Source organism: Lucilia cuprina, chromosome 5 (assembly GCF_022045245.1).
Source record: "Lucilia cuprina isolate Lc7/37 chromosome 5, ASM2204524v1, whole genome shotgun sequence".
Taxonomy (NCBI): domain Eukaryota; kingdom Metazoa; phylum Arthropoda; class Insecta; order Diptera; family Calliphoridae; genus Lucilia; species Lucilia cuprina.
In genome coordinates, this window is record NC_060953.1 from 998,295 (window position 1) to 1,020,469 (window position 22,175).

Below are 22,175 nucleotides of genomic sequence, written 5' to 3' on the forward strand. Positions count from 1 at the left end.
GTGCCGACGTAGAGTCCAATTATAGTCTTCAGGGTTCAACATATCAGATGGCGAGGGAATCGCCGCGCTTATCTACAAAACGCTACGAACGTCCAACAGCCAATGGAGTGGGGAATTTCCAAGGCAATAGCATACCAGAATACATGGGTGGCTACGGTGGCAGTGGAGCTACCGGCAGTGGAGTTTTAAATGGTAGTAGTGGTGGTGGTGTTAACTCCGATAATATAGCGGAGGCTTCACTGGCATCGCACAGCACTCTGGAGCATTCCGAAATAAACTGTGATAATAACGGCGTGGGTGTAAATGGCGGCATTGGATCGGCCTTTAGCTCATCGCGCCTATCTAGTCCCTCGCAGAAACCTTTGGCCATGGTGCGCCCGCATCGAATTGTCAATTCTCTCAACTCTACTCAGGATATGTATGGAAGTGGTATTATTTTAGGAAGTACTGTGATTGCTCACCATAATTTACGTGAAGCTATATCCCTTGATCCCATACCATTTCAACTGCGCAAACGGCACGAGCCAAAGATACTGCCGCCCTCAAAGTTGAGCAAAAATAACTCGAGATCTTTGGACACTGGAGTCTCATTGATAAACGATAATCCAAACGGTGAAACGGACGAAGACTTGGCTCAGGATCAGAGATACCATGAAGCTACAAATGAAACGAACAATGTACCTGCTTTAGAGGAATACGAGGGCGATGAAGTGGGCTTACTGATGTTAAGAGACAATGGTGATGTAAATGCGCGGAGTTCAGCCACAATTGTACCGGCTGGCTCCTCCCTGCTCAACAGGCGACGCAGTGGTGGTGGTTACTCCATAGGTGGGGTTAGTGCTGGCACAGGAGTGTCCATGCTGCCCTACAAGCACCTCAATAACAATTGTAATGGCGGCATGACCATTGAAGAAGACGTGCAATCACCTCTACTGCAAAGACAAGCTTCTCTGACGACACCCACCAGCATGGAGAAAGCCAAACGATGGCACTCCTTAGAGAATATAGAACATCATGCAGGCAACAGTGTTAGCTATGCCGAAGACATTGATGGCCGCCAAGCCAGCAGCAGTTCCAACAAATCGCATGGCAAAAAATCTTCTCGCAATAACACTACCGGCGGCGATTCGGGCAATTCATCGTCAATTTTAGATCGTTTAGTAAGTATTTTCCATGGGAATGGAAAAAAGTCCAGTGAAGCTTCCCTCAGAAGAGTGGGTATACTACCAAGTGCCGTTAGAGGGGTGCCCGGTTTTAGTGACATTAGCGGTTCTTCAAGAGACCGAGAGAGCATAGTTTAGTTAAAGGAAACAAAATTCATAATACGTATTGTAAGAGTATGTTTGTTTTTAATTTAAGAAAAGAAACATTTTTCGTTTTGTAGAATTGTGTCTAGTCACAGTCTCTAGACTAGTTTATTATTTTTATTAATATAATTATTTATATGCTAATTTTTTCTCCTCCTCCTCCTCATCAAAAAAAAAAAGTATCCCACACTTCTTGCAAAAAAGAAACTGATTTAAAAAGCACACACATACATAAGCTTAACATTTTTAAATGTTTTAGCTACCTATGTAAGTTAATTAATTTAAAATTTTATTGCAATTTAAGCGTTAAAATTGCACTTGTAAAGAAATGCTAAAACAAAAATTAAGATTTTTAATTTAATTTTAAATAGACAGTTACAAAACTAAAATAATTTTATAAAATTTTACTTTTTTTTAAATTAATTTAGTTTTAAAACTGTTTATAAGGGTTTATAACAATATTTCAAATAATGCGAAATTATAAGACTTTTCCACCAAACAAAGATAAATGTATTTTTTATATAACATTTTCTTTATTATTTAGTTTATTATTATTTTTCATTAATTTATATATAAAAATTAAAAAAATATACGTACATACACAATTTGTAAAGCAAATAAATTAATTAATTGTTTTTAATTATTATAAAAAAACGTTTAAATCTTCACATTCATTAAACCAACAAAAAAAAAACCTACAAGTCAATAAAATATTTAATTTTAGTAGAAATTTAGCCATTCATATAAAATATTGTTTTTTTTTTCTTGTTTTTTAAATTTAATTGTAATTGTAATTATTATTAATTAATATTATTTTAATTTTAGCTTTATTACTATTATTTTGTTGTATTTCTTTTTTTTTTTTGTTTTCTTCAATTACAAATCTACAATTTTTAGGCCTTTGTACATACCTATAAATTACTTATAAATAACTTTAAGATTGTGTGTTTAATTGATAAGAAAAATTAAGCTAATTAAATAAAATTCCTTATAAGTTTTTTCAAACATCAAACGGTCAATCAATTTCAAGTGATATTGATAAAATTGTTGTTTTCATACAAATTCCTTTCAATTGATGATTTTGATTGATTATAAAGAATTTTATTTTATTTAGAAATAAAACCTTTAACAAATATAAATTAATCGCGCAATTAACAAACAAAAACAAAACAAAAAAAATGTTGTTAGAAAATTATAATATTGTGGTTAGTTGTTAATAATATTTATAATAAGTATGAATTATAACGTTTAGTTAGAGAAACAAAAATGTTGTGTATGCTTTTGTAATATAGAAATTGTGTATGTGTACGTGTATATATGTATTGTTGTTATCTGTGAGAGTAATTGTATGTATGTTTAGTTTAGTTGAAACAAAAATAATTATGTTTATTATTACAATAATAATGTTGTTATATATACCGTTGAAAATTTTGTGATTTTAGCAGGCTAAGGCAGAGTCTTTATTTATCTGATAAGATTTGTTTTAGAGAAATTTTTAACAGCTTTTAATGTAAACCAAATTACTTTTAAAAAGCTTAAAATAAGTTTTTAAGCATTAAAAAGCTTATTTTAAAACAGATGGAGTTTTTTGTAGAAATTTAAAACTAAAATTAGTTTTTGCAAAGGTTAAGCTTTTTGTATTTTTTTAGATTTATAAGAGCAACACTTTTAAAACCTTTATCATTTATAAAAACCTCATATTCGAAAAACTTCTTAAAAAACAAAATCTGTTAAAAAAAAACTATCTTGGAATGATATGTTAAGGATTAGTTTGTTTGAAAAAAAAATCAATTAAAAAAGCTTTTTTTAAATAAACTTTAAAAAAGCTTATTTTGATAAAAAAAACTATTTTAAAAAGCTCTTTTTTGAAGAAAGAAACCTCTTTAAAATAATATTTCTTTAAAGAAAAAGGTCTCTTTAATTTTGTTGAAAAGCTTTTATAAAAAAATTAAAAATTAAAAGAAAAAAAACAAACTTGAAGAGTAGTAATCAGGTAATTTCAGACTTGATTACCCACAAATAATTAATTTTTAAAATGCATTTAAAAACAAAATCTAAAATTTGTATAAAGCAAAGGCCTGCTCAGATCACAAGTTTAATTTTGAAGTATATTTTCACCTAAAACTTTCAGCGTATATGTGTATAAATGGTCTACATGTATACATTATTGTTTTCTAGTTTTAAATAATAATAAACAAAATACAAACAAATTTTACTTTATAAGAAAACTATCATTGTAATTTTTAAATCATCATCTATTTAGGAAATGTTTAAAAATAAATAAATCAAAAAAAAAGAAAAATAATTAAATATTTGTAGTAAACTTACATAACATAACAAATCTACTAAATGTATGTAATTATTAGAAATATTTTTATATAAAAATAATTTAAAACAAATGTTTGTATTGTAATTTAAATAAAATCTTCTATAAGTATGTTATAATAGTTTATTAAAAAATAATAAAAAAAAACTACATTGCAATGTTTAAACAAAAAAAAAATGTTCATCAAATTTTGCTTGTATTTTTTAAGTTTAGTTCATATAATTATATTTGTTGTAAAATGTGTGTGTAAATGTTGTAAAGTTTGTAACTACATATATAAAAAGAATATTTAAAAGAAAAATCATGCAAAATGTTAAAAACGATGACCATATAAATTCTAGTTATTTTTGTAATTATTCTCAAATGAATTGCCATATATGAAAAATATGAATATTTTCAAGTTTCAATAAATAAAATATGAAAAAAATCGTAATGTTTTAATAACAGTTTAACAAAATGTAAAAATTCAACAACATTATTAAATTTACATTTATAATTTCTAAGTTTGTTCCTTTTTTTACAAGTTCTACTGTATAAAGACTTAATTTTCTTCACAACAACGGGCGCCCAGTATCCTGCAGAAGTCCTAAAAGTATGTGAAGGCTGCCTGGTCCATAATAACCACAAAACTTTTCATATCTATTTCTGGCTAAATATCATTAAGCTCAAAAGTTGACGATCACTTTTGACTGGATTGGAATATTTCTATCAAGATATCATTAGCACTAGAAAGCACACAATGATTTTACATTCAAAATAACCATCAAATGATCAGCTTGCAAAATATACATTTAAAAATTTAACAAATCATGTAAAAATCAATTAAATATAATAAAGTTTTTCTTAAAAATTCGTAAAAAAAAGTGTTTTATTTATCTATTATAAATCCCAAATAGCGATATTTTCAAGCTTAATCCTACAAAATATCAAAATTCTCCTTAAATTCCTTTAAAAACATCCAAAAATCCCATTAAAATCATTCATTTAATTGTTAAATGCATTAACATTCATTTTGAATTGCAAATAATCGTTACAAATGCAGTAAAAAAGTAGATTTTGATCTGGCAATGCTGCTAATGAAATAATTATTTTTTGATGTTGGCAATGCCGGTTTTCAGGCTAAAATTAGCGCCATCTATTGGTGGCGCATTTTTTGTTTTAGCGAAAGAAAAACATGTCGCTCAATAGATGGCGCTGACGACAGGCCGTGACAGGGTTGCCATCTCTCAGAAATCGAGCAGAAAGTGGGATTATTAAAAAGTGGAATATCTCGGTAATTAATGGACCGATTTTAATGAAACCAACGGCTATGTATAAAGGAACTGTAAGGCTGTCTGAAAAATTAATTTGGCAGAGTTGCCAGATTGCCTAAATAACTTAAAATGGCATATATGTCAAAGTATGGTCAAACTGTTTTTTAAACTGTAATATCTCACGATCTAATGAACCGATTTTGCTGAAACCAAAAGCTATGGATAGGGAAGGTACTAAGCTTTAAAATTTTATTATGCAGGGTTGCCAGGTTTTATAAATATAGAATATATTAAAAGTTTTTAATGCTTTATAAAACATTTGAATAACTTCTACAATATTGCACCTATAAATATGAATTTTTGACTATGGAGAAGAGTAAGAGTTGAGGTGTTAAAAATCTATATTTCCAGAGTTGCCAAGTTTCTAATATATAAAATTTAGCAAAAAAAATTTGAAAAAACATCATAATCCATAACTAACCAAAACCCTATACGATTTTAATAAAACTCAAGTCCACAGTTGAGGTACAAAATGTGGTACAAAAATTTTGTTTTCCAGGGTTGCCAATAGCTGTTAAAAACTATAAAAACTAATTTAAATTGCAAGGAAGGACAATGAATTACAAGGAACGCTTAATGCTGTTTTCGATATAACATTATCGAAATTAATAAACAGATCAATACGTTCCATGGATGGCTTTGAACCCAGCTTGTTCCAGGGTTGCCATTTCTAAAAATCGAGGAAAAGGTTAAACTATTTTAAAGTGGAATTTCTCGGAAATAACTGAACCAATTTTTATCAAACCAAGAGCAATGTATAAAGCATATATAAGAGTTTTTGAAAATTATACTTGACAGGGTTGCCAGGTTGTACAAATATCTCCTAATTGTTTGGTTATTAAGATATGTTAACATTTTTTTTTAATATAAGACATGAATCGACTAAGATAGATAATAAATAGTGTAAGATATAAGGATTTTAAAAATTTATTTTACCATGGTTGCCAAATTTCATTCTTAAGGTAAAATAAAAATATAGTTATTGGTACATCTTTATAAATATTTTATTTGTATGTGAAATTTTATCAACATTTTTTCAGAAAACATACATTTTTAATATAATATTATTGTTTTATTCACTATTAACTAATAAATAAATTTATATTTTTCTCAAAAAAGTATTCGAAAAATATTTCAAGATCCTTTGGCTAATATATTTGTGAAGCAAATAGTTTTGTTAGCTTGTTTGTTTTTTTACATTTACAGGAAGGTTAATATCAAACCTTAAAACTAATTAGTAATTAAATTTAACAAAAGCATGTTCTTACTTTTAAACAAATAAGCTATAAAAACAGAAGAAAAATTTAACACAATTAACTAAATAATAACACAACAGTGTACATTTAAATTACATACACAAAAAATCGAAAACAAAAATCACTTGTATTCATTTAATAATACTTGTCAGGGTGGTATAACCTGTGGGACCAGTAGCCTGGTTTGATCTTGAACTAGGACAACAGCCACAGCAGCAGACTTTGCGCATCACATCTAAGAAACTGCTGTTATCGAAATCATCCATATTATTCATAAATACACCCGAAGTAAGATCCTCTTCGGTGCGAGTGCCTACAAATTCTTTTAGATCGGATACGGGAAAACCATCACGATAGTAACGTTTGATGGTGTCATAAGCATCCATTATGACAGAGATGAATAGCGAAAGCACTACATATATATACAAAGAGGTAAACGAATATAGGTAAATTTGCGAGAACCACCACAACCAACTGGATTTTGAAGACATGGTGGCGAAAGTGGCAAACATATCATCACCATTGATCAAAGAGAACAAACACTCAGATGTGGTAGCTAAAGAACGGAATTTCATGTGATATGGACCCAATATAAGCCAACCGCAAAAAGCAAAGCCGGCGTAGATTAAAAGGGCAGCTACCAGGAAGCGGAATATTTTAGGAGCAGCTTTTTTCAAAGTCAAAATCACCACATTATACGTTTTAAAGAATCCCAAATAACGTAAAACACCAAACCACACCAAAAGATTACCGACACCCAGGAACAAAGAGCAAGTATCCCATTGATCCACTACATATAATTTACGTTCGATTTGTTCTTTTAAGGCAGAACCCAAGATCAATAAAACATCATTGAATAAAATCATTATGTACCTAAAAAAAAACAAAGTTTTAATTATTTATAATAAAGTTATTTATCACTATTATACTTACCAAAAGTTAACAAACTCTAGTCTTCCCTCAAAACTTAATTCCTTATTGAAATGACTACGGAAAAAGCTCACAGTGGCACATCTTAACAAATAGGCTCTATATAAAGCCCGAGCACACAAAGCAAATGACAGCAAACACACCAACAGCACAAATATATTCAATACTGATCTTAAAATGGCATCAAATTCAGCATCTGATATAAAATCCACATCACCCTTACAATGCAAACGTGTAGCATCTGCATCCAAAGATAATAACATTTGACCATCATGATCTCTATTATCGAAGAATATAGTTATATCGAATTTAAAACAATCAGGTGCAGACAAAGGACCACCATATGCTTTAAAGTTGACAGTTTTGATGGCAAATTTTAGAGTGGCTTTAACTAGAGAAGAGAAACTCACTTCTACTCCTCTTTCTATGAGATATTTCTCCACTCCTATAGCCGTTACATTGGAGGGCAATAGTTCACATACCAATTCGATTTGTGGATTAAAAATATAGGATTCATTAAAACCAAATATGGTGCCTTCACGATAATTGTATAAACATAATTTTAAAGGAGCCATACTATTGTCTTGAGTGGGATAGTCGTAGGGACCAATGGAACGATTCATGGCAGCATAACCATTTAAGGCATAATCTATAGTTTCAAAAAATTCCGTTTTCTCATAGAGGGCAAATGGTCCTACGGAGGGCGGATAGGATTCTACCTCCCGCGATGAATCCCAACCACGTAGAAAAAGATGTGAAAAGGCAATACGATTATCCCAGGTGTAGTTAATATGATTGTAACGTGAGTGAGCAAAAAGACACAGTTGCATGGTCACCAATATGATTTTGACAATCTGAAAGAAAATAACCAAAAAGAAAAAAACGTTTTATACATTTTTTCATAATATTAGGAACATTATATTAAAACAGATATTTGTTTATAATATTAAAACATTTTGTTTCTGATAAAGTCATAACTTAGTTTAAATTGTGCCTTTAGTTAAGCTCGGGAATTCCCATTAAGTTTTAATACAAGTGAAATTTTACAATATATGTGTGTTGTTTTGTTTTCATTTCTTGTCTGGGGTTTTTAAAAGATGACGCAAAATGACAAATTATTTAAATACAATTTAGAAATATATATATTTTATAAAAGCATGCAACTTTTTTGTATATATTTCACCTGCATGAAATAAAAATTTTAATTTATATGCGCATTGAGAAGTTACACACTAAATATATACAAAATACACAAAATTTGGAATAATTTAAATGAATTTCTGGTTTATATAAAGTTCAAAGTCTAAACAAGATGGAAAAAAGAAATTATGCTAAAAGATATAAATGCATAATTGTCTGAGATAAAGAAACTATAACAAGTAGAACAAAATCAACCTTTATAAAACAAATAATTTATCTTTTTAAAGAAACAAAAGTTCTTTGTTTTTACCAAAAATATATTAGATTATTGTTTATAATACAAATTTCCTTTAATTTTAAAACAATAAATTAATAATAAATTTAATTCAAAATGTTTCGAATTATACAGTAAACAAACTCATAAAACTAAATTTGTATATAAAAATCTAAAATTTCAATTAAATATTGCATTAACAAATAAACAAAACTATTAGAAAATTAAACTGATAACTCATACACTGAGATAGTTTACTACTTATTATCTGTTGTATGGACACATTTAAAATAACTTATGAAAAAAGCTGTAAATAATAATAAAAGATGTTCTTACTAAATATAAATTCATATATCTTAGTAGAACAAAGACAACAATTGTCAGAGATATTATAATGAATTATGCATATTACAAAATTGCAATAAAACAAGTTGAAACAAAAACCTTAAAATAATACAAAATTATTTTTAACAACACATTTGTTTAACATGATGTCGTCTTTTTTTTTTGAGGAGGAAGGTGACGTAAAGATAAATCGTTATAAGCGTTTTTTTTAATATTTGTTTTAACTTGATTTTATTGGTAAAAAAATAACAACAAAATAAACAACGTAGTGTACTACTAAGATAACAACTGTTATAAAAATTTAACAATTTTAACAATAGTATGAGTAATATTATTAAGAGAATAAACTATAAATAATTACTATAGACAAAAGTTTTACTAAAAAAGTTTAAAAGCGATAAAATGAACGATTAGATTATTAAAAAATTGTAAAATTTTGTATAAAATTTAAATTTAAGAAATGTTATTTATTAATTTAAAAAATCAAGTATTCAGAAAAACTTTTTAAATCTTTAAAAAAAGTTTAACTAACTGATAATACAAAAAATTTTAATAATTAATAATTGTTACGATTTTAAACTTGAATTTGTAGATCAAATAAGAAAAGCCTATAGTAAAAATTATCAGCCTCTAGTTTTGATAATATTTTTTGTATTTGTTAAATATAACAAACAAAGCTTTTCAAAATTATTTGAAGATTTGCTTGGCTGATTGTTATCTACCTTTGCATAGAAAGTACCTAGTTTTTTGTTTATACTGTGACAATATTTAATAATATCATACCTATTTTTAAAATAAAAACTACCAACATTCCTTTAATTTTAAAACAATAAATTAATAATAAATTTAATTCAAAATGTTTCGAATTATACAGTAAACAAACTCATAAAACTAAATTTGTATATAAAAATCTAAAATTTCAATTAAATATTGCATTAACAAATAAACAAAACTATTAGAAAATTAAACTGATAACTCATACACTGAGATAGTTTACTACTTATTATCTGTTGTATGGACACATTTAAAATAACTTATGAAAAAAGCTGTAAATAATAATAAAAGATGTTCTTACTAAATATACATTCATATATCTTAGTAGAACAAAGACAACAATTGTCAGAGATATTATAATGAATTATGCATATTACAAAATTGCAATAAAACAAGTTGAAACAAAAACCTTAAAATAATACAAAATTATTTTTAACAACACATTTGTTTAACATGATGTCGTCTTTTTTTTTTGAGGAGGAAGGTGACGTAAAGATAAATCGTTATAAGCGTTTTTTTTAATATTTGTTTTAACTTGATTTTATTGGTAAAAAAATAACAACAAAATAAACAACGTAGTGTACTACTAAGATAACAACTGTTATAAAAATTTAACAATTTTAACAATAGTATGAGTAATATTATTAAGAGAATAAACTATAAATAATTACTATAGACAAAAGTTTTACTAAAAAAGTTTAAAAGCGATAAAATGAACGATTAGATTATTAAAAAATTGTAAAATTTTGTATAAAATTTAAATTTAAGAAATGTTATTTATTAATTTAAAAAATCAAGTATTCAGAAAAACTTTTTAAATCTTTAAAAAAAGTTTAACTAACTGATAATACAAAAAATTTTAATAATTAATAATTGTTACGATTTTAAACTTGAATTTGTAGATCAAATAAGAAAAGCCTATAGTAAAAATTATCAGCCTCTAGTTTTGATAATATTTTTTGTATTTGTTAAATATAACAAACAAAGCTTTTCAAAATTATTTGAAGATTTGCTTGGCTGATTGTTATCTACCTTTGCATAGAAAGTACCTAGTTTTTTGTTTATACTGTGACAATATTTAATAATATCATACCTATTTTTAAAATAAAAACTACCAACATTGCAAAAATGTATCAACTGTGTGCCATTAGTAATACAAATATTTGTCAGTACTTTGATAACTAAATTAAATTTGTATTTACATTAATTAATGTTAAATTATTAAACAAATATTAATTCTGCTGTCTGTTGTATTATATGATTAAATAAATAAAATTTTCATTGTCAACAATGAATCAATTTCAAAATGTATTCTCATAAAACCTTTTCACTGATAATTTATATAAATTTTCGGCGGCGAACAAAATGAAATGCATTAAAATACAGAAAGGTCTTTATCAAATTACAACAATAACAAATACACATATTATTTTTTGGACAATGACCTTCACCCGCATTAAATAATGATTATTAAAGAAAAACTTTCTCAATTACCTGAACCACAAATTTGTAGGGAAATTTTCGTCTGGCTTGCCATTTTTCTATGGGATTCATGAAATAAAATTGTAATTTACGTCTCATGCGTTCCTCATTGTACATGGCCATGGGAGAGACTCCCTCAATGCAGGTAGATGAGGCAGGCATTTCAGTAAAACCACTACCATTTGGTCCCACACCTTCTGATAGGGGCGTATTCATGGCTTCCTTATAAGATTGCCTGGAGGCAGCTGTATTACTATGGGGACTTACAAATTCTTCGTCACTTTCACAACGCGAATCTTCACCCCCACTTAGCCTGCGTCGTGTTACCACAGTACCAGGTTCATCAGTTACATTTGGTTTACGGTCATCTTTTGTGGCAGCATTATTATTGCCTGTCGACATTGTATAAGCTCCACTGCCGTAGTTTACTAATTCAAGCGACTGCACTTAGCTGAACTATCGGGAAAGGCAGAAATATTTCTTTTGCTGTTTGGATAAGGTGTTGAAAACAAAAACTTTTGTCACCCCTAATCCACTAACTAACAGCAAAAGAAAAATTCTACGTTGTTTGTTGTATTTTTCTTTTCGTAATGCACGATAGCAAATTCAAATTTTTATACAAATAAACACTTTACACAATTAGAAATGCTTTGAAATACATCCGTTATAAATATATTTTTCGTTTTTATTTTGCGTATACACTAAATAGTAAAGAAAATAATGATAAAATCGTAATCGTACTGAAATGAAATGAAACTTTCGCTTGTTGTTTTGATTTTTTTATGTTTTCTTTGTTTTCATACGAAAAGTGTCATGAGTAGTTGAGTAATTGCTAAACGAATAATCATTTTGGACGTTTTCCAAACATATGGCAGCACAAAAGTTATGTCAGTACAAAAGAGAGCGAAAAAATAACAAACAGGGTTGGGATATAAACATTAGTTTTGTAATACAACTTTTTTACTTTTACAGTACTAAAATGTTATTTTAATTATGTTCTTATTTAAAAAACATGAAAAAGATTCAAGTAAATAATATATTAATTAGTTTAGCTTAATATTTTTTAAAAGAAATTAAAAAAATATATAAACTGTTATACTCTAAATTTACTAAAATACAACTCTAATAAAACGTTTAGCCGTTAATTTTAAAATTAAATATTGTTAAAAATTTAGAAAAATAAAAAAAATAAAGTAAATTAATTTAATAATAAATTTTTAAAAAAATGTTCTTCTTTATTTATAAATTCTTATCAATGATTTGTAATTGTAAAGAATTAATTTAAAACTGGTATTCAATCTTAGTTTTGTTTTGTTTTGATTTTTTATAAAAATTTACATTACAATTAAATGTCATGAAAGAAACGCACCACAAACAAGTTCACAGCTTTTAGACCTTAGGGAAGGTCACTTAAAATTAATGAACTGCTAAAAATAATAATACTGTAACTAATCCATAGAACAAGCATAAGCGCAAATTGGAAAAACACAATAAAAAATAAACAACATCTTAAACATCTTAAGACGCTCGATTAAAGCATAAAATAAATAACGTTTTATAGGTTTTTAAACACACAAACTATAAAACAACAACAAAAAAGAGTTACCATGTTCATTAAATTTATATGTATATACTTGCTTATTTTTTAATTTAAATGTTTTTATTTTATTTTATTTCCTAATATTTATATATTTTATATATTTTCTGCAATAAAAATACATTTTTTAATAAATTTACTTAATAATTACCCCAAAACTTCATTATCCCTTAATTACATAGCAAATTTAAAATTATCCCCCGTTTTAAACACTTACCCACATATTGGCAACACTCTTACCAACACCCATCACTCACGCACACACATTAGAGCTTTACTAAAAACAACAACAACAGTAACGGCACTTGCATTTCTCTTTTAGTTTTATAGAAATTTTCATAGCGTCCTGTTGCTTCCGGGGTTTGTGTTGTTATTAATTTAACATTTCGGTTGGAAATAGTGAAGAAAGTTAAAAATTTTTTGCATAAGTTTGTTAATTAAATGTTTCTTAATATTTCTATATAAAAATTTCGTCAAAAAAGTCTATGTAAGTTGATGAAAAAAGTGTTTGAAGTTAGTGCAAAAATTCATACAATATAGTGTGTGTTTTGTTAATTGTTAGTTCCTTTTTGCTTGGTCGTTCTTAAATGTGGCGCGTTTTTGTTGTTGCAATTCAAGCACAGAGAGTAATGAAATGAGAGTGAGAAATGTCATAAAATGTAAATATGAAAATAAAATGAAGTTTTTAAGTGATCAATAAAAAGAAAAGCTAATTATCAAATAAATTAAAAAAATATATATAAAATAAATGTAATTAATAAAAATATCGAAAAAAGAGCTAAAAAATTTATTATATTAAAAAAAAAATAAAAAAATATGTAATAAATAAATAAAAATATTAAATGAAATATGCTTAAAGCTGTAAAATATAATATATAATGTAAGTAAATTTTAGATATAGTACATATTTTCTAGTTATTTATGTATTTATTATAAATTTATTTAATATAATTATTTTCTAAAAGTATCCAGCTATGTCCATTTGCATATAGTATGTATATTAGGTTATTACTAAATACATCTTAGGAATAAGATTTGCTCGTACATTATTTAATAATCTCAAATGTCTAGAATTAAAGCGAGCCTAAACAAAATGTCAGTCCATATACTATAGTACCGTTTAGTGTGAATACTTGATCAATTCATATGTTATTAAAATTATAGCACAGTTTCATTATAAAAGTGTTTATATGTCTCCTGAATACAGTTCATAGATTCATGAAATGTTTATACTAAACAATTTATATGAAAAATGAAGTGAAGTGAGTGGACGGGATTTACGAATTTTTAGATTCTACAAGTTTTATAAAACAATTCAACCGCGAACATTTTGACTTTAGCTGTTATCTACAGTTAGATGCAATTTTTTTGTAAGATACTTTCGATACAACTTCCATCCTTTAAAAGTTCTAAAAGAATTGGGGAATGTCAACACTTACTATGTACATATTAACGTATATACATACTTATGTAATGTTTTATGTACATATTTTGTTTATACATATCTCAGTATCTGTTATACATATACGTATGTATGTAAGTATTTAAACCTTGCTCAACTATGGTTATTAAAAAGCTTTTCCTTTTCAGAAATTTATTTTTTTGTAACCACAGTTTTATGTATGTAAAGGCCATTGAACTTAGGAAAAATAAAGATACAAAATCTGAAAACAGAAATACTGCAGTGGAGTGGGTTCCTTTCAAAGAAGTAAAGTGGGCAGATTTTAACAAAAAAAGTAGTGGTTTAAACAGCTTTTAACACCATACATCTACTAAGTGTTTACCTTTTAGTATTCCTAAGGTACGAAACAAACTTACAACACAAATAACTTACATGTCTATATACCCACAAACATAGATACTTAGATAGATACTCCGTGTATGTGTTCATTTACTTCTATGTACTTGACTAGTTTTCCTTCCATAAACTATAAAAAACAATAAAAATTCCTTAAGTCTAAATAAACAAGTAAACAAACAGAAAAATTCGGTAGCTCACAAAATTGCATACCAAACCACAATAACAACAACAACAACCATGATGACAACAGCAACAACAAGCACATTAACAAAAAGAAACATTTTCTGGTAAAGACTTAAAAGTTTTTTTCCTACTATTTGTTGCAATAAACAACTGCAACTACAGCAACAAGAACAACAACAAAAGTCATTTCTCAAAAGTAACAAAAAGCCAAACAGGCAACCAGTCAAAAACAACAATGTTCAACATTAACAAATAATAACAGAAGCTTAAAATTATGTGCATGTATAACTGTGTGAGTGTAAGAGTGTTTGTAAATGATTTTGTTTTTTTTTTTTGCCAAGAAATATTAAAAGTAAAACAACAATAATAAAACCCAAATGGCATATTTAAGTGACATGTCGCGTGTGCCAAACTTGAAAACCCTCTCTTCATAACAAGATTTATTATTTTTAGTATTTAGTTGTTATTGTTGCTGCTGCCTCCTTCTCCTGTTTCTGTGGTCTCTTCATTTCAGAGCCGTGTTATTGTCTTCGTTTCCTTCATTTGGCCAAAAGAAAACAACAATAAAAACTAATTTTTTAAAAAGGGAATTTCTTGAAAAGTTTGAGTTGTTTTCCAAAACAACTCTGTATGCAATGAGTGAATTTTTAAAACTAGATATTGATGATGCCAGGAAAATCTTTAAGGAATGTGTGTTGTAAAGAAACAACTACAACAACATAAGCAATAAAAAAGCATTGCAGTCATTGTTAATTCTAAACTTCTTATAAGCATTTATTGCAAGAAGGTTTATATTGTAATTTGTAAAAATCTTAGTTTTTTATTTTTTTTGGCTTTAGTTGTTTTTTATGGTTTTGTGTGTATGTATTGGGATTTTTTCCTTAAAAATTTTTCTTTTACAAAGTTTTTGAAGGAGTATAATCTTCAATATTAAAAATCTTTAAAAGAGAACTACTGACTTAAACTAATATGGTTATAATCTATATTTCTTTTTTACTATGGGTTTATGAGATGCTTGTGTCTTAGGTCTTTTGATTTTTAATAATATTATTATTGCAATAATCCGTTTTTTAAAGGATTATTTTATTTGAGGTGTCTAGTGAGAATTTTTTATATAAAAAACTAATTTATACCATTAATTAATAAAACTTTACATTAAAAAGTATTTTAAAAAATCACACTATTTTTGCCAGGAATTGAACTATATTCTTCAGATTAAATAGTAAAAAATTCCTTATAACAAAAAAATCCTTTTCCCGCAAAAAAGAATAGTCTCTTTAAAACGCCTGAACTTACAAACTTGTAATGAGTGCTTCTAAAGCTTGTGTAACAGGTTTCCTTTGCAATCACAAACAAACGAAAAAAAAGTAATCACTCACACACTTGCACAAATTCCACTCAATTTTCATAATCAAACAACTCAGACTTTATTGCCACTATCGAATAACAACCAAATGCCAAAAAAAAAACACACAAAATTGAAAACAGACCAAACTAAACAACACACATACTTTAAAATACATAATAATAAAATCAGAAAACCAGGCAGGCACTAGTACGTACTTCTTGTACAAAAATTTTTCGAATAAAATCAGCTCTTATTGCTGCTTGCTGGCTGCTCCAGTGGTTTGTTTGTTGGTTGTTTGGTTGAAGCTGTTGGACAACTAGTCGCAACCACAGTTACGATTTGAACTCTTAAAGAGAAGAACCATTCTGTAGTGAACTGCGCGCACGCGTGTTAACTTAGTTATAATAGAGGTGAAAAACAAAGAAAACAAAAACAACAACAAAAAAAATAAAAATACAAAAAAGTTTGAAAAGCCCAACAAAAATTAAACGATGAAGCACTAAATTTAGTCGCTGTAGAAAAAGTGCATATCTATTTACTGTGCAAAATATTTTTAAAAATTTTAAACATTTTTTGTGTTTTGCAAAATAAAGCGAAAGTTTAAATTAATAAAATATTTAAAGCCAAACCAACAATTACTTATCCCAAAAAATATTTAAAAAAATATATATTTTTTTAAATTAGTTGCTGCTCACAATACTAGTAGTGTTAATAGTGAAATCTAGTTTTGGTAGTTTTTTACTTTACAAAAACCAGTAATTTGTATTTTTTGGCATTAACAAGTACATGGTTGCAAGTAGTGTTTGGTTAAACCAAAAAATACTCCACAATTGTTATTTAAACAAAAAAAACTTAAAAGAGAATTATTGTTAATAAGCAAACCAAGCAAGCATAATATATACTGATACATATACATAAATACCTGTGGATTATCTAAAAAAACAAATTTTCCAATACTTGGAAATTTTATTTAACAATTACTTTTATTAAAAGGTAAGTTAATTATTTTTATGGACATTTATTCTATGGACCCTCCCATTTTATGAACAAAAATGTTTATTAAAAAAATCATAATAAATCATAACAATTGTCCACTTATGTGTGTATCATTGTGGGGGATTATAAATGTTTGTTTTTTATTATCTATATTATGCATCTAGTTTTAACATATTTCTGGTAAAAAGAAACACTCCTCTATTAAGAAACAGAAAAACTACTAATGATTGTTAAGATCAATATGATTTTTATTAAGGTTTTGTTCATTAATTTATTGACCTTAATTTTTGCCTTATTGAAATTTATTTGCTTTTTAAATTATAGTTTTTTTTTGTCTATTTTTGCCTTAGAATTGTTGGAGTGTGAGTGTATGTAAATGAATAAAATCGAAAATTCTTTACTGTTTATAACCTGTTCAAAATCAAAGCATGAAATCGTGTTCACACTAAAGCTTCTTTGTCTTATTATCTATGACACCACACAAACTTATTTACAATTTTTTTTGTGTGTAGGGTTTACAGCTAAGGAGTTTCATTGGAATATGTATACAGGTTTTATAAAGGAAAACACATTTTTAAAAGTTTTTTTCTCGGAACTATTCTCACTTAGCAATAGTTCAATTAACGATGGTTAACTTAAACCAAATACAGATTTATCATTAAGCCTCCAATTTGGCTGCATATGGCAAGGACAATAGTCAATATTATTTACTTACAGTTGAAGTTTCACTTTGACGATGAAAACATAATTTTCATATATTATTAAAGCATCATTTCTGCTATATATAGAGCTTTATTTAAGTCTAGAGTACGATTGCATTAAGATCAAGTATTGAAGGTCAAGTTCAAATGCATACTATTCTATGATTAAAGTTTTATTTTACCTACATATTAATCTTTATTTGAAGCTCAAATTCGACTATACATATACCCATGTTTGAAACTTAATTTATACTTCGTACTGTCTAAGATTGAAGAGCGATAGTGGGAACATAATTTCGACGATTATAAAGCTTTACTTGAGTTCCAATGACAATGGCATATACTATACGTGAAAGTTTATTTTCCCCTCACATTTTATTAGAATTTAAGAACCCTAACTTATTGTGAGAAAACCCTACTAATTATACACAAGAAATGAATATTTTGTTACGTTTTTAAAGCCAACCAACTACATATAGTTCTTTTTATTTTTTCCTCTTTTACTTTCAAATATGTACGTTCGGTTATGTCTGCATGTTTTGTTTCTAGCAAACAACAACAACAACTACAGCAGTAACAAAAAAGCTTAATGAATATTCAATATTGATTGAAAATATTCTTGCATGTTCATGCCTAAAAGGGGGTTGACTATAAAGTTAAAAATGGTTAAATCTATGACAACAAAATAAATAAAGTTAATATTCAATGTTTTGAATTTTTAACACATAAATTATTAATAAAAAATCACACACAACATGAAATTTTTATTAAAAAATTTCAATTTTAGGTTGATAACAAAACAATGTTATCAGAACAACACCAACTGGTGTTTTTTTTACATAAAAAGTTTCACTCTATAAGTGCTAAAGAATTGAAATAAATTTCGTTAAATTCCTAAGCAAACAAAAGACTTAAGACACAAACTCTACTATTAACAAAAACAAATTAAATGAGTATAGTTTTGAATAAAATTTTGTTTGTTTATTATATTAAATAAAAAATGCCATAAAAAGAAATCAACACTTTATAAAATTATGAATTTTATAGAAAAATTTACAGATCTGCCTACAGGTCAGTTTTTTATTATTATTATTAATCTTTTAAATCAAACTAATTAAACACTTGTGGAATATTTACATAAAATTTAGATTTTAACCTAATAAACTAATTTACACCCACACATTAATATTTTGAGAATTATAATTAATAAACTGATAATAAAAGTAACAGATTTATACACAAAAGTATATGTACATATATCACGTCATCTGATATGTTAAGACAAAATACCGTTTAAAAAAAATTCCATTTCATTTAAGTCCTTCAAATTTTGTGAAAAGCATTTAAGAAAACTAAAAATAATTTAAGGTTTTTGATTGTCATTGCTGCTGTTGCGGTCACTGTTGTTGTTTTTTGTTGCTGCTATATTATGAATAATGATTTAAATGTCAATGGGCGTCTGCTAAACATAAACAATAAAGGCCTGCACATATTTCATGACAACACTGACCCAATTTTTTTTCTTCTTTTATAACCAAAAAGTCAAATGGCCGGGAAGACAAACTGACCAGCCAAACAGGCATGCCGGCAGACAGACGTTTCCAAAAATTTCAATGAACAGCTACAAAATCATACACGAGCATAAAAGCTGCAACCAACTAAACTAAACACTTTCTCTGTTCAGGCTTCTTCTTCTGCCTTGTATTCAATATTGTCTTTTTTTTTAATTTAAGCTTTTGCTCGTTCATATGTGTAAAACAATTAAAAGAAATGAAATTTCCAAATGATAAGAATTACAACAGCAAAAACTACTTATACTACCATAAACACAATACTTATACTAAAATGAAACATTAATTGATCAATAAGGCAACAAAACTTCACAGAATGGAGAAGAGTTTTAAGAAAATGGAAAAATTTGTTAGCAAGAAGGGTAATACTTGCAGAGATGTAGAGTGGGAAATATACATACAAAACATACTAGTAGATTTAAATTGATACTGGTTGATTTGATTTTGTATTTATATGTTGGCAAGTATGTTTGTTGTATCTTGTAAAAAACCCCCAGCAAAATTATTTTACACAAAAGTGACAGATATGTAGGTATGTGCATTTATGGCACATATATGTACATATGTATGTCTATATGGGCATATTTGTTTGTATGTATATAGTAATGTATTTATATGTTTATTTTCGATAAAGATAAAGTGGAGGAAATAAAAAATGACAGCCAAAAAAAATTCTTTGATTGAAGATTGCAGACATTGTTACATTGTATGGAACGACAAATATAAACAAAAAAACAACAAAATTTTATATCTGTAGTTACACTTAGACACACTACTTTACTGCGAGGCATAACCCAGCAAACAATTTTGATAATATTTAAGTCATAACTTTCTAAAAGTATTTACTAAGCTGTGTGTAATAGCTTTGTAATTTTATTGCTTAAAAACTTTTTCCCTTAAATTAAATGGTTAATATTGAATTTGATGCTTAGAGACTTGCAAAACTCAAATAACACAAGTGCGACTTACTTTCTAATTTGATAGACAACAACTGAATTTCTTTGTATAATAATATATGATTTAAACTTCAGAAAAATACTTTGTTGGGTTGCACATGGCTTTACATGTATAATTCCATATAAAAATAAGCAAAATACTTTTTCTTTTAAAACATCTTTTAAACTCAAATAAGTGATGGTATCATGATTTTCTATGTTTTTGTTTCATCGAAAATAATTTTGAAAGCTCAATGATTCTCAAGTCAATTCAGTTGACTCAACAACTTTAAATAGTTTTTTTTAAGTCTTACTTAAGTACTTAAGGTAATAAACCCGTTTGTGAAAAATTGTCATATATAAAAATCAAATGCTAAACATTAAACATCAGAGTCGAGATGTTAAGACAATAATCGTAAAAAACAATACATTGCAGAATATACCGTAAAAATATATTAATAGTGACATTTTAATTTAAAAAAAGGTACATGCAAAAATTCTTGCAAAAACTCAGAAGTATTTTATTAGTAGTTTACATTTTTTTATTATACATTCAATTTAAATTTATGGCACAAAGAACGCTATAAACATACATTTTAAAGTTTCGGTTGTCTTTGTAAAAAAAACAAAATAATTTAAAACAACTGTGCTTAATATAAAATATATTTTAGAAACTAATGATTTTTATGTTCTTAAGGTTGTAACATTAATGTGTTTTACGTGAATAATTTGAACAAGAGTCACTGTTTTTGTTCCAACTTCCTAAAACGTTAAATTACCCTTTCATGTCTTGTTCTAATTATTTAATTTATTTGATTGTCTTATTTTAGATATAGGTTTTCTTGTCTAGTTCTTTTCTCCTCAAATTCGAATACTTGCAGATCAGCGACCCATTTTATGACTATGAAAATAACGAATTATTTAAAGACTTCTTGTCGTTAATTTCAGAAAACATTTAATAAGTTTTTAACAACTAACAATTTATCTTGAAAATAAAAGTACTTTTTAAAAGAAAAAGTACAAAATTTAATTTATTTAATTTTTTTTTAAAGTTTTTGTCTTAAGTCTTTTGATTTACAAGCGGTTCATAAAATGGAAAAGTGTCTGATAAGTTAAAAAATATATACAAAACAGATCTTATATTATTCAAAGTTACATGGCTAAATAATTCACATTTTGTAACAAAGAAATCAGAAATCTATATTTCGTGTTAAGAAAAAATAACAGTAGTTTTATTTTTTAAATTATCTCTCTTTTTCTTAAAAAAAAATTTAATCAATTTTCCATATTATTTATTTTCAATATCATGCATGATTACCTGCATACATGTGTAAACAAACTGCCAGCCAAGCCAAACAAACAGACAGACACACAGACAATAAGAAATTTAAGCTTACGAGTTTGAGGTTTATGTTTATTTAAGCTGTCATTCAAGCAGCCATATTTAATTTATTAACAATTTTACAGTTTTTAAACTTTACTTGGATTTTACTTAAATTGAATTAGAAATAAAAAAAAACCAACAAACACCACTAAAAAAAGTGAATGTGTATTTTTTATGTTATTTTGTGTTAAAGATAAATTCATGGAGATTTGTTGTTTGCGCTCGGTATTGATTACATGATGTAAAATAATATCACAATAATGTTTTGTTTCTATATGTTTGAGTTTGCTAAATATATACTAATATGTCAAATTTTCTGTATAAAATAATAAACATCAAACATAGATTCCGTCTTCTGGATGAATACATTGGTAAATTAATGAGAAATACAAATTTAAATTAACTGTCTAGATAAATAACTAAACTAACCCTTGGGGTGTCCAAGTGTCTTTCGTGTCATGAGCTCTATTAATGAGCTTAATAAAAAAAAGATTCATAAAAGACAACAAGAA

The 22,175-nt window shown here is 26.9% G+C and overlaps 3 protein-coding genes across 4 annotated transcripts in view; 2 read left to right on the top strand and 1 right to left on the bottom strand.

The window, feature by feature from the left end:
• The window catches only part of LOC111687699 (receptor-type guanylate cyclase Gyc76C-like), a 58,616-nt gene extending 57,096 nt beyond the window's left edge, over positions 1 to 1,520 (top strand). The window contains exon 17 of the mRNA XM_046951305.1: positions 1 to 1,520. Coding sequence (XP_046807261.1) covers positions 1 to 1,301 — 1,301 coding nt within the window. The 3' untranslated portion in view covers positions 1,302 to 1,520.
• Positions 1,521 to 5,932: 4,412 nt separating this feature from the next.
• LOC111687517 (mucolipin-3-like) lies at positions 5,933 to 11,920 on the bottom strand. The gene is made up of 3 exons (XM_023449958.2): positions 11,160 to 11,920; positions 7,136 to 7,986; positions 5,933 to 7,075 (listed from the first exon to the last, which is right to left on the bottom strand). The coding sequence occupies exons 1-3, from the start codon at positions 11,547 to 11,549 to the stop codon at positions 6,334 to 6,336; spliced, it is 1,983 nt and encodes a 660-aa protein (XP_023305726.2). The 5' UTR covers positions 11,550 to 11,920; the 3' UTR covers positions 5,933 to 6,333.
• A 1,645-nt stretch (positions 11,921 to 13,565) lies between these two features.
• LOC111687469 (ankyrin repeat and BTB/POZ domain-containing protein 2) overlaps positions 13,566 to 22,175 on the top strand; it is a 33,519-nt gene continuing 24,909 nt past the window's right edge. Inside the window, exon 1 of one of the 2 annotated variants that reach the window (XM_046951202.1) lies at positions 13,566 to 13,624. The gene's annotated coding sequence lies outside the window, so the exon portion shown is untranslated. Of the gene's footprint in view, positions 13,625 to 16,329; positions 17,070 to 22,175 lie in introns of those variants that run through there. The other variant, XM_046951201.1, reaches the window with a different exon arrangement.